Source organism: Ascaphus truei, chromosome 1, assembly GCF_040206685.1.
Source record: "Ascaphus truei isolate aAscTru1 chromosome 1, aAscTru1.hap1, whole genome shotgun sequence".
NCBI lineage: Eukaryota > Metazoa > Chordata > Amphibia > Anura > Ascaphidae > Ascaphus > Ascaphus truei.
The window spans coordinates 231,242,770-231,256,298 of record NC_134483.1 but is presented as its reverse complement, the minus strand read 5'-3'; the positions used below and the strand labels follow the sequence as shown (position 1 = coordinate 231,256,298).

The window sequence follows — 13,529 nt, the reverse complement described above, 5'->3', positions numbered from 1 at the left end:
CAGTACTGCGCTGTTGAATATGTGCGCGCTTTACAAATAAACTATTATAATATAATAAAATACCTGTGTCATTGAGCTGAGGGTGTTTCTTATAGCTCTGCACTATTGTTCCTAATGTATGGTCATTTGTGGGCATTCAATATTTTAAATATATTACATTGTTATTGTGCAGCAACATTCACAAATTCTAAAAATTGATTTGTGGGTGATTATACTGTGAGTGTTAGGGGAGAAGCTTTATTGAAGAAAGCATCTATAAAATACGCTATACATATATTGTTTTGTGTAGTCTTTTCATATTACAAACATGTTTCAAGTGGATACTTTAATAGATAATAAACTAGTGTAGCTGCATAGAGAAACAGTACTGCACAATCTGCAAAATACAAGTTAAATATAATCTGAGCCTGAAGAAGAAAATATATAGTAGATTGTTTTTATTAACATCAGTTTGTTAGCAAATTAGAGAAATTTGTAGTGACCAAACCAATCAGATTTGTATCAGAGAGATTAAGCTGTCAGTTTTCTAGCAGAACAGTAACAAACAGTGTCACGGTAGACCAGGTCTTTAAACAGATTTATATTTAAGGGATCAGTCACAAGGCAAAACACGGCAGTGAAATAAATTGAGGTTTATTTGGATAAGACCTCGGAAACACACAGAAAAATAAAATACAGAGAATATACACACTTACTGGGGTATGGGAGTTGCGATCTAGTCATTTCCTAGTAGCTCTTTCACCCAGAAGCACATTTGAGAAGCCCACCAGAAGCTGCTTGTTCCTTTAAATCTCCAACAGAAAAGAGAATTATCTGCTACACTGCTCTCCCTTATATAGGGCTTGCTGCCTATCTAATATACTGAGGGGGCTGGCAGCCAATTAGAGCATGGATTACGGTTGTGCATTCAATGCTAGGAGGGGAAAATAAAAACTTGCCAATGGAAATCGTGCATATGAGTTTGACATTCAGCAACTATTTTGCTGACTAGCCCCATACCCCCTGTGGTCCTGGATCCCCTGTGTCTAGGTGAAACAAAGGCTTTCTACTCCAAATATCCTGTTCACAGCCCTTCCCCCTCACCATGTGCAACAAACCTGCATGTTTTTTGCTATGCTAATTTACATCTGGCTGCCCTTTGTCACCAAACTATTTTTTCCTCACAGGAGAAACACAAATAGCATTGTAGTTTCAAACACCGCAAAACTAAAATTTGATCCCTAGAGCCGACACGCTACAATTTGGTCCTAAAACATGGGGTCTGGGCTATAAAACCTGTTCTAGGACACAAGCCCCTACACCCAATACAGTAATATTTGATCCCTACAACTGTCACTCTAAAACTGGGATCTGTGGGTGGGGGTTATAAAACCTGCGTTAACATACAAGCCTCCTGGACCCAGTTCTAATACTTTGCTGGCAGGCAATACAGGTTAACCTTGTTTGCCCCCAAATATACCCCATTTTCCTCATGTTCCAGAAGTCACAACCCTGCAGCTATTTCTCATAAGGGGCCACCCATACAAGGCAACCCACTTATAAGCTTTCACAGGCAGCTACAGGTCCATGAGTCAAAGGGAATACAACATAGAATACATTAACTGGCCCACTGGGCTTATATAGTTAACCACACACATACGGTTCCTAGCTTATAACCCTATGGGTGACAGTATAAGGGGAACAGAATTACAGGGCAACACGGAAAGGTTCAATATTAGACCCAAGAGCTGACACTCTCAGCCCTTGCCATACGGTTTATTAATGAAGGCCGGCTACCCCCTACTGTCACAAACAGTTTTACAGGTCGAATGTCAATCTTGCTGAAAACCGTGCAATCCTCTCATGCTGTTGGAGATAATTAGTTGTAATATGATTTGTGATTATTGATTAACAATAGTGGGTGTAGTAGTTGTGAATCTGTAATTCTGCATTTTCTACATTTGAGGGTAAGTATAGTTTTCTCTTGGTTTTCCATTTTTCTGTGTTATGTATTTATCTTTCAACTATTTACATTTTTGTATATTTGTCTGTTTTCTTGTTCACCTTGCACCTGAAGAGGTTCGAAGTATACGTCTCCATTTTTCTCTGCTTAATACTAGAAGCTTCTAATGCTGTAGATTATTTCTGCTCTTGTGAAAAACGTTGGTGTCTTTCCAATAAATGACAGTTTCAAGGTGCTTTTTATGTCTGAACTGCATATAAAGGTGTTGTCTCCATATTAAATAGACAGGCATGGAGTGCTCTCATTTAAAGTAACATAACATTAAACAAAATGGTGCTCAGAATTTGTGTCTTTTTTTTTTCTTTAACCTAAACTGCAATCAGTGTTGGATATGCAGTTCATCAGATGTAGGCAAACTTACCTTCGCAGAATTTGAGCATCGCAGTGCCTGGTTTCAGGAAAACCAGCTGCCGGCATCCTGGTTCACTACGGCTATCCACGTCTTGCCTCTTCCCCAGAGCCATAGGAAAATGGTGGGGGTTTTGCCCCTATGGCTCCTGGGAAGAGAGGTCTAGCTCTATTTGATTATGCTGTAATTATATTTAAATTGATCCAGAGGAAGGCTGACAAAAAAATCCTACGGAAAAATATTTGCCAATTATGTTGCAGATGGAAAGCATATTTCTTCCCAACTACAGTTAATATCAGCCACTGGATCAGTTGTCTCCCTCTATATTAACATATTCCATAGCCTTTACTTAATAATAATCTATGTACTATATACAATATATTCAAAAAAACACAAATGGAGTTCTCACTCATAAATGTAAAAGATATCTGCGCAAAGTGAATTCAGAAAATATTATTTACTGAATGGCAGAATAGATAAACACTAAACAACAAGGCTAGTGCAAAAAACACAGTAAACATGTACTGTAAGTAACCAAAAAATATATACAATGCAAAAAATCATCAAAGTAATACTTATCCAGAAATGTACTGCACCGACACACTTTATTCGAGCAAATACCCAGTATGTACCTGGCAGATACCTGGAATGCGCCGCTCCTCACCTCTGACAAGCCCCGTTGCGTTTGCCTTCCCAGCCTGGGTTCATGCCTGGCTGACGGGCGGCTGATCTGTTAAATGATAATGATTAGGATTTAATAGGCTGCAATGCTTCACGTGTCTACCAGATGGCATAAATTCATGAATTGTAATGCAGTATATATATATATACTGCACCGACACACTTTATTCGAGCAAATACCCAGTATGTACCTGGCAGATACCTGGAATGCGCCGCTCCTCACCTCTGACAAGCCCCGTTGCGTTTGCCTTCCCAGCCTGGGTTCATGCCTGGCTGACGGGCGGCTGATCTGTTAAATGATAATGATTAGGATTTAATAGGCTGCAATGCTTCGCGTGTCTACCAGATGGCATAAATTCATGAATTGTAATGCAGTATATATATATATACTGTGCAGTATTGCAGCCAGCGGGAATAAAATGCTTCAATCCCTGCTTGGAAAATACCTCAATGCACTCGGGCAGAAAACAGTCACAAACCTCAATACACCCGGGTATACCCGAATTCGTGGGACTAGCCAAGCTCGAATAAAGTGTGTCGCCAGTGTATACTGTGCAGTATTGCAGCCAGCGGGAATAAAATGCTTCAATCCCTGCCTGGAAAATACCTCAATGCACTCGGGCAGAAAACAGTCACAAACCTCAATACACCCGGGTATACCCGAATTCGTGGGACTAGCCGAGCTCGAATAAAGTGTGTCGCCAGTGTATATACTCGGCATGGAGAAGCAAGTAAAATGGATCTAAAGGGGAGACTATATACTGTAAACATCAAAAAATGGGTCCGAAAAAGTGTCCAAATGGGAGGAGTGTGAATAAAAAGGAGAAAATATATAAAAGAAAAGGGGGGTGGGAAAGGTGTACTCAATATTGGATATGGGGGGCAATGTTTCAGGACCCCCATCTTCAGGCACATTCTCACAGGCCAATCACCAGTGGTACTTCATGAAGACTACACACAAAAAGGCTCACAACATATGCTTAAGAGAGAAACTATCAGCGTATTGCAATTGTTCAATAGGCTACAAAAGACAACATTCATAAATTTAGTTTAGCAGAGACTCAGTTCTCAGCTATTCGGTTAAATGGAGAGTCAGTACGATGAGAAAAACGCCTGTCCACATGCAGTATGATCTGCCATCTTATAGGACCTGGTCTAGTGACGTCAACAGGAGAAATCACAATCATGTATGTTGGATCTGTTACCAAAACGTATAATACATACAGAGAGGCTGACAATCACATACAGGTCAATTGTAGTGATATAATCCCTTCATAAAGGTATGATTGAAGTATCCCAGAGACATCTAAAGCAGGGGATCATCATAGCAACACATGCAGAGCAAACAGACAAGAAGGGTAGACAAAGGAGAGAACCGTTCTAATCACAAAACACATTGTACTGTTTTACAGATATTGGAGCCATACTTCCCCAAGTTAAAAACAGGTATTATTGTATCCTTACGCAAATAAATTATATAAGTACCATGTAGGAATGTCACTTACCGTAATAAAGAGATAAGTATATCCCTACTAAATCCCTGGATAGAGGAATCATTTGAAACTATTATGGGGATCACAGGAGTACAAAAATTTTTTTGTGGGGAGTGTTTAAGTCCCAGATCAATTGCAGTGAGCTCCGAAACAGATAATTAAAGTGGTATTTTGATCATAGAGCGATTCTCAACCTCAGAAACAATTAGGGCTAGCCACTCTGTGATCAGAACTATAAAGCTACAAATTAAAGGCCTAATAGGTGTGCAACTGGACAAATTAATATTGATCTGGAACCTGAGACGCATTTTAATAACTGTGAGGACATAATGATCAATACTGTATCCATATAGCAAAGTCATAGAGCAGGGGTGCGCAAAGTTTCAACCCTGCGCCCCCCTGCCTGCTCACCTCCCGGCTCGCGCCCCCCCTGAAAAATCAGGCAAGAATGTTAAGATGGTATAGAGACAATCTACTGTGCTACAGCCGATGATCACAATTCTTATACAGTACTTGTATATTCAAGGTGAGCCTCAGCTAAAGTTAGCAACAGGGAAGATCAGTCAATGACCAGACCCCACACAGTCCCTGAAAGCACTAACCCCAGAACCCACTACATTTTTTATACATATACTAGCTGATATACCCGGCGTTGCCTGTGATGTAATGTTCTGGCTCCCCCATCCTCCCTCTCAACTCCCTTCCCCCCCTCTTCACAGCTGTTCAGGCTTCCCCCCCCCCTCTCTCCTGACTCCTCCCCCCTCTCTCCTGACTCCCTCCCCCCCTCTCTCCCGACTCCCTCCCCCCTCCCTCTCTCCTGACTCCCTCCCCCCCTCCCTCTCTCCTGACTCCCTCCCCCCCTCCCTCTCTCCTGACTCCCTCCCCCCTCCCTCTCTCCTGACTCCCTCCCATCTCTCCTGACTCCCTCCCCCCCTCTCTCCTGACTCCCGGCCCCCCCCTCTCTCCTGACTCCCGGCCCCCCCCTCTCTCCTGACTCCCCACCCCCCCCTCTCTCCTGACTCCCTCCCCCCCCTCTCTCCTGACTCCCGCCCCCCCCCTCTCTCCTGACTCCCTCCCCCCTCTCTCCTGACTCCCTCCCCCCTCTCTCCTGACTCCCTCCCCCCTCTCTCCTGACTCCCTCCCCCTCTCTCCTGACTCCCTCCCCCCCTCTCTCCTGACTGAATAGCGCCCCCCTCTCTCCTGACTGAATAGCGCCCCCCTCTCTCCTGACTGAATACCACCCCCCGCCTGTCCGCTGTGCGCCGCCATCTTACCCACTCGGCGAGGCAGGTGCAGGAGGAAGGGGGTCCTTCCGGGCGCTGCCATCTTACCCCCACTCGGCGCCGCGAGGCAGCTGCAGGAGGAAGGCTGCCTGCCCACTGCCTGTCCCCCCGCCGGGGAGGGAAGTAAGCGCCGGGGAGGGAGGGAAGTGAGCGGCGCGAAGGGAGGGAAGTGAGCGCCGGGGAGGGAGGGAAGTGAGCATTGGCGGCTGGGGCAGGAGGGCCGCGCCGCGCTTCCCCTCCGTCCGTGAGCCGGTGCATGGCGGCACACGTGAGGGTGAGTGTGATGGGGGGGAGAGGACAGGGAGAGAGTGTGTGTGTGTGTGTCCGAGTCCGAGGGGGAAGAGAGTGGCAGTTGGGTGAATTCAGAGCCACCAATCTGATTGGCCAGAGGCTGAGGACCAATCAGATTCACCGCAGCTAGCACTAACCTTTCGATTTTATATATTAAGATATATATATATATATATATATATTTATTTATTTATTTTTGTCAAAATGAGTGCTGCTGAGTGTGGCCAAATGTATACAACAAAAGATGAAAAATACCCAATGCTACATCCAATGTGACAAAATACATAGTTAAATACGGCAATGTTTGTATTCTCATGAGTAAGAGTCATTTAGTTAAAACCTTTAGCCAAAGCGTTATAAGCCTGCAGCCACTTCACTGCATGTGAGGAAACAAGAAATGCAACAATGTGCAAGTGGTCGGTGCAGTGATTCAAACAAATATTGGTGTCTTTTAAATGTGTATATATTTAAAGTAATAAAAATAAGTGCATAGAAAATAAGTGCATAAAAAATGGGGAAAATGTAAAATAAGGATTGAAGCTCTAAACCCTTCAAATGGATGGTCTGTTGAAACCACTTCAAACATTGATTTCTCAGAGTTCAGGGGAGCGCAGGTTCAATATGAAATAGAAGAGGAATATAACATACTGTAGTGCAAATAGAGTATAAAATGGTGAGATGTGTTCAACACTAGGTCAAATGGAGACTCACGTGGTGTCAATCAAATACGGTCGTTTCAGAGATCAGTGGCAGTGAGCTTGACTCTGGTATGTGATGTGAAAACCTCAATCGGGTATGATGATACAGGATGTCAACAGTGTCATAAGAATACAGACACATAAAATGCTGATGTCATGAGATTCGGTTACTCCCCGCTTCCTCCGTCACCGACCTCCCTGTCTCAGCTTCACACTATCCGAATCAATCATCTGTGGGGCTGCAGGTTAGTGTCCTGATGATAGGAGGGTCTTTGGAGCGAGCTCTCACTTTCACGATACAGCCCGACACAATGCTAAGGGGGAGCGGTCTGGAGATCTCTGGAGTCCTCTGATGACGTCACGGGAGCGACTCTACGTTATATTCCTCTTCTATTTCATATTGAACCTGCGCTCCCCTGAAATCTGAGAAATCAACTTCACTGCATGACCAGTATGCAGGTCCGAAACTTCTCATTTACCTTTACAGTGGAGAGAGACTGGTCTCAATAGACTTGTCCTGCCAAGGAACATGGAAAAACCGGCTACTTTAAAAAGTTGGGAGGGGTGAGCTTAAACCTAGAGAGGAGGGGCTACCAACCTTCAAACGACTGATATCAGTTGAAAATTAATGAACACACAGTCTCTGCAAGCTCGGCCCCCCTGTTAAAAACAACTGATATCTAGCTCCTTATTGATCCCACCTATAGATATGATGCCCAAGACTGATACATTTTCATTCTTTTTGTAGAAGGCTCGTAACCAAATTACCACCTTGATGTGGTTTTCGCAACCCCATCTCTCACTTGATATCGTAATTGGCACGCCATTTCACACAAACTGGACACAATGCGAGCCAATTACGATATCAGGTGATGGGGTTGAGAAAACCTGTTGAGGTGCTAATTTGGTTAAGAGACTTCAACAAAAAGAATCCAAATGATCAGGGTGGGATATCGTGCTGTTGCTCCCTCTACTGACAGGTGTGCTCTGGCTTGTCTCATCCGGTTCTCCATATACTTTGGTAAGTGTCTGTGATCTGTCCTGGTTCACAGTGGTGTTCATTCCTCCTCTGTCCAGCCATTATTCTTCTGCATATTAGTTTTGGCCATAGTTTTGATTTGTTGCGCTCCTCTTCCATGAATATATCTAATATTCATTTTTCTGGGATAAAATTACCACTTTATCTGTGTATTTTAGATCACTGCAATTGACCTGGTACGAAACACCCCCCTCTCCCAACCCTCCTCTTTTTTTTTTTTTTTTTTTTTGTACTCCTGTGATCCCCATAATAATTCTAAATGATCCCTCTCTCCATGGACTTAGTAGGGATATACTTATCTCTTTATTATGGGAATTGGCACTCTTAAATGGTTCTTATATAATTTATTTGACATAGGATACAATAAGACCTGTTTTTAACATAGGGAAGTATGGCTCTAATATCGGTAAAACAGTACATTGTGTTTCGTTATTATAACTGTTTTCTCCATCTACCCTTTCAGGTTAATTTGCTCTGGATGTGTTGCTATGATGATGATCTTGCTTTTAACGCATGACCCATATGTGATTGTCAGCCTCTGCCTATGCATTATGGTAACAGAGCCACCATACATGATTGGGATTTTGCCTGTTGATGACGTGACTTGTGGCGTGAGGTGGGGGTGGCAAGGCCGGAGGGGTGAGAGGGGGAGTGGCGGCGTTGTGTAGCAGCGGCGGCAAGGCACAGCAGTCCGGAGATGTGTGAGGAAGGGGGGTGGTTGTGCTGGGGATGGCGGCGGCGTCCAGAAGCTGCATTGGCGGCAGCGGTAAGACGCAGGCGTTTGGAGGTGTGTGAGGGAGGGGGTGATTGTGCCATATGCTCTGCTTAGTTTTACGAAAGGGGCTGGAGGGGTGAGAGGGGGGGTGGTGGAGTCGTTCTGAAGGTCCAGTGGCGCTAAGACCGGAGGGGTAAAGACCGGAGGGGTGAGAGGGGGTAGTGGCAATGGCGGAGGTGTGAGAGGGGGGGTGGTGGCATCGTTCAGGAGGTCCAGTGGCGCTAAGACTGAAGGGGTAAAGACCGGAGGGGTTGGCTCACCCAGTATGAGGAAGCACAGAGGTCTGATCAGTCCACACGGGTGAGAGGCTCAAGCGGTATGTGTGGTGTGTGAGTTTAACAGTGGGTTAGAGCAGCGGTGCGCAAACTGTGGGGCGCGACCCCCAGGGGGGGCGCGACACTGCCGACGGGGGGCGCGGGGTTTACAGAGGCCCCGCGCGCTTCCCGAAGGCACTTAAATTAAGTGCCGGGGGAGCTGCAGGGCCTCTGTAAACCTAACTTACCGTGGCTCCGGCGGCTTCCTCCCTGTGTCGCCATGGCAACGCGGCGTCAAAATGACGCTGCGAGGTCATGTGACGTCACATTGCTATGGCAACGTGACGTCATTACGCCGGAGCGCGGGTAAGTTGGGGTTGGGAGGGGGGCGCGGGAGTGAGGGGACAGCCGGCAGGGGGGCGCAGGGAAAAAAGTTTGCGCCCCCCTGGGTTAGAGCACACTGGCCAATGAGAGCCGTGGGGGGCGGGACACGGGGGGGGTGCGAGACACACCGGCCAATGAGTTGCGGGCGGACCAACAGACCAATCAAATTGTCTACAGGGACGCACAAACAACACTTTCAGTTTTATATATAGATATGTTGGTTTGCCCAATTTACAGCAACTAGAAACATTGACGTCTTGGACCAGGGGTGCGCACACGTCCTGCGCTGCTCTCTCCCTGCTTCGCGCCCTCCCTCCCCCCCCTTACCTCAGATGTAGCATCCTGTGACCCGCGGCGTCATTTGACGACGCATCTCCATGGCAACGTGTGTCAAATGACGCTGCATTGCCATGGAGATGTGTGGACTGAAGCCGGGTAAGTGAGCCACGTCCCCAGAAAAAAGTCTTGCGCACCCCTGTCTTAGACAAGTCCACAAGCCTGCCACTCCCTATAATCGCTCAGCATATAATGCTTCAGCTACAGCCAGGGATTCTGGTAATGCCATATAACCCATCCATTTTAACATATATCTCTAAAAGCTTATGCCTGATGTTTTACACCGCTTCTATAGCAAAGCCTGGGATAAAGAAGTGCATGCTCAGCAAACTGACCTTGCAATATGAAGCTGGTAGTGGCCACAAACCAGGTACATAAAGTAAATTAAGGTGACTTATAGGTCGTACCAAAACTTGCTGATACTCACATTCAGAACATGATATAGGGATTTTGTCGGGTTGGGTGTAAATAAACATATTGTATTTCCCACTCCTCTTTCTCAACTTGAGTTAAAGACCTATTTCAGAGATAAAGGGATCAGAGTAACACAAAGAAGGTACTTAATGTCACCTTATTGGAAGAGAACACAACATTATGCTACAATAATGTGACGTTAAGCCTATTAATGAAATGCAAAAGTGCTTTGAGTATGTATCAACTTAGGGAATATAACGTCCATTCCTGTTTTAAGTAAAGTCATGTCATTAGCCCTGGTTTAACAGAGCTTTATGAATCTAGCCCTTTGCTCTCTGTGCCCAACTTTGACATTAATAAACCAATTAAAAAGCAGGGGCCCGTGTGCCAAGCTTTGAGTCGCTCAATTTGCAGCAGTAACCCAATCTGAATTAATGACTACTCTTCCTATCCGTCCTACTATACTTTTAAGCAATTTTGAATTCAGGTGCACATATACCCATGCCATATTATACCTCCTTTATTTTGAATATCAATTGCTTGTATGACTGCCATGGAAAATCATGTCCTTCCTTAAAGGAAACAATCAAGGTTCTTGTTTGATTTCAGATGTTTAATTCCCAGGATGTGATCTAGCCCTAGTTTTACATCTAGCTCCAGTTTACTCTAGTTAAGTGGTTCTCAACCATTTTTCAACACAGGATGATTTTTTTTACATCTCAGCGCACCGCTGCTCATCAGACCGCATAAACAAAGCTTCTAGCGGACACACACCTCACTCACCCTTACACACTCACCCTTCAGCTAGCAGCGGGTTTTCCACAGGGGAGGGGGCATGGCTCCCAAGGGTGCCACAGCACCATTGTTGAGAAACACTGTTCTAGTCTTGCATTGCTGCACCCATAGAGAGAGAATGCTCCATAATTAAGTACTATAATCCTTAAGAACCGTTGAATAATTACCATTGGGATCAGTTACTTTGTTTTACTTTATATTATTTCCTCAAGTTGTTTTTGCACCTTTTCTGTTAATCAAATGTCAGTTACTGTTCAGGCTGATTTTTATTTTTAATTTTTAACCCCTGTGCTTTAAAATGTGTCTTCTCTTTACTATATAATAAGGCAACAAATGTGTTTTTTTTTTTTTTAAATATACCTTCTTATGAATCAATCATTTGCTTGCTGGTCTGATCCTCTACTGGACCTATACTTATTTTTCTAATCGTTTTTCTAATAACTTACATTTATTAAGGTTTTTTGTTTTCAATTTATGATTTTCTTGCCTTTTTGAAACTTTTGTTGCATTCCTTGTAATTCTGTTGTCTGTTCCTTCTTTAGTAAGCTAAATGTTTCTTTTTTTTTTTTTTAGATTCTTCCCCCTCACCTCTGTATAGAGGTACATGGGTTTCAAGTAGTTTTATTGTTTTTGTCCCAAGGGTATAAACAGATGCAGGGACGAGTATTAGAACTCTTGCCTGGGAAATTCTGGGTCCGTCTCAAAGTAAATGCCGCAACATTGCCTCAACATTTCTGTGAGATTCTTAATGGCCCATCGGATTAACACAGTGGGGTGTCCCTGCAGTCCCATTCAAACTGAAACCTTTGAAGATTCTACACTCCCACCAGGTAGTGAGGTCTGACATACCCGACGTACGTTTCACCAGGGGCATTAGATATAGCAATTTTGTTGTTTTCTGCTGAGGCATATACAAATGCAGCCACCAGTATAAGAACACTTACCTGGGAGATTTTGGGGCAGACTCACAGTAAATGCCTCAACATTGCCTCAACATTTCTGTGAGATTCTTAATGGCCCATCGGATTAACACAGCAGGAGTCCCTGCAGTCCCATTACGTTTGAATGGGTCTGCAGGGACCCCCTGCTGTGTTAATCCGATGGAACATTAAGAATCTCACAGAAATGTTGAGGCAATGTTGAGGCATGGTTGCCGCAAAGTTGCGGCATTTACTGTGAGACTGTCCCAGAATTTCCCAGGTAAGTGTTCTAATACTGGTGGCTGCATCTGTACATTGATGATTGTGCACATTCAATAGCAATTAAGAGACTCCCCATTTATTCTGCATTTTTTCTGAAATTTATTCCAGAAAATGGTGTCTTGATCTATAGTGCTAATTTCATTACTCAACTCCGTGCAAAGGTGGATAAAATCACACATCATTAAAACTTTTTCTTTATCATTAGCATAAGCGTCCTTAATCAATAAATATTTTTTTAGTGCCGACTACACAAGGCTCATGAACATTTAGTGGTTTAGAATAAGTCTTTACCTTCTATTTTTGTAACTTTTTTGCTTCAGTTGCAGATCAAGTGCAGTATAAACATTCTCAACTGTTTTTTTTTTCTATTTGCACAATCCCTCTGGAATAATGAATAATCTATTAAATTTACTTCCCAGTCATGTTATATCCCATCATATTAATATTTTCCCTGTTTCATTGCTCTCTTATAGTTCACTCTTCATATGCCACTCTTAAGGAAGTAATTTTGTACAATGTACAGTTACCTGGAAGAATTGCTCCAGAAACGCAAGTGTTCCACTGAAAATGGGGGAGGGGAAGAACGAACTGTAGGAAATACTGATGTAGTCCAAAGTCCTATATTGTTTGTGTGTCAAAACTGACATGCCTGTGGGGAGGGGGGGGAAATGACATCAATCGGCTCCAGTTCAGGACACCCCCATTTCAGGTGATAAGCAAGCACCTGGGATTGCTGTTTTAAATTAATACATAATTATTATGCTTGCAAATACTCTATTGCTTCTTGTTTACTTTTGCTATTTGCATATGCAAAATTAGTTGGTGTTTTTATTAGAAGTATGTCATGCTTATGAGACAACATGCCAAATAACTAGTGCACCGCGGTCAACAGTGTTCCCGCAGGCGGAATATTGCGTTTTGTCACGGTACAGAAGACGACATGTCTTGCTACTTCTGTATTATTTAAAGAAGCATTCTTTATTTTCTTCCTTCAAATATTTTTTATATTCTGTGCACTGACTCTACTGTCTTGAGAAACTTCATTACATTGAGCAGTTAACCCAAAAATTACTTTAAGGAAAAGTGTTCAATTACAGTTTGCCAATGTTTGAAGTGTGTGTGTGGATAAGTAGAGATGAAAATTAATGTTACCTTCACCGAGTAGTGAATGTGCTCAATTATAGTTTCTTAAACTCAAAACTAATTTAACAGAGCTGTAAAGACGGTCAGTTTAAGTGCACACTAAATCCTGACAGCAGGACAGTTCAGACACACTTATTATAATTCATTTGTTTAATGTACAGATAACAATAGGCTCAAACGGGTTCAAAACAGCAAGTTGTTCACTTCGTAAAGCCTATGGTACAATTTCAGGAAATCGGTCATTGCAAAAAAGTTTAGGATAGAATTTGTTGCTTGAATTTCCGCAGGGTGCTGAAGATTTTGAGGGAATTTGGTTGATTCAGAACGTAGGTGGCCAGAAAGAGGAAAGCATATAGTGTATGCAGCAGTTTTGTTAAACCTGTGGACAGT

At 43.6% G+C, this 13,529-nt stretch overlaps 1 protein-coding gene across 3 annotated transcripts in view; it reads left to right on the top strand.

Moving 5' to 3' along the window:
* Positions 1–12,673, top strand: part of FER (FER tyrosine kinase) — a 314,315-nt gene extending 301,642 nt beyond the window's left edge. For 2 of the 3 annotated variants that reach the window (XM_075602017.1, XM_075602010.1), the window contains one exon: positions 12,470–12,671. In XM_075602017.1, the coding sequence (XP_075458132.1) occupies positions 12,470–12,561 (92 nt within the window). In that variant the 3' untranslated portion in view covers positions 12,562–12,671. Of the gene's footprint in view, positions 1–12,469 lie in introns of all 3 variants that reach the window. The other variant, XM_075602032.1, reaches the window with a different exon arrangement.
* Positions 12,674–13,529: the final 856 nt, after the last annotated feature.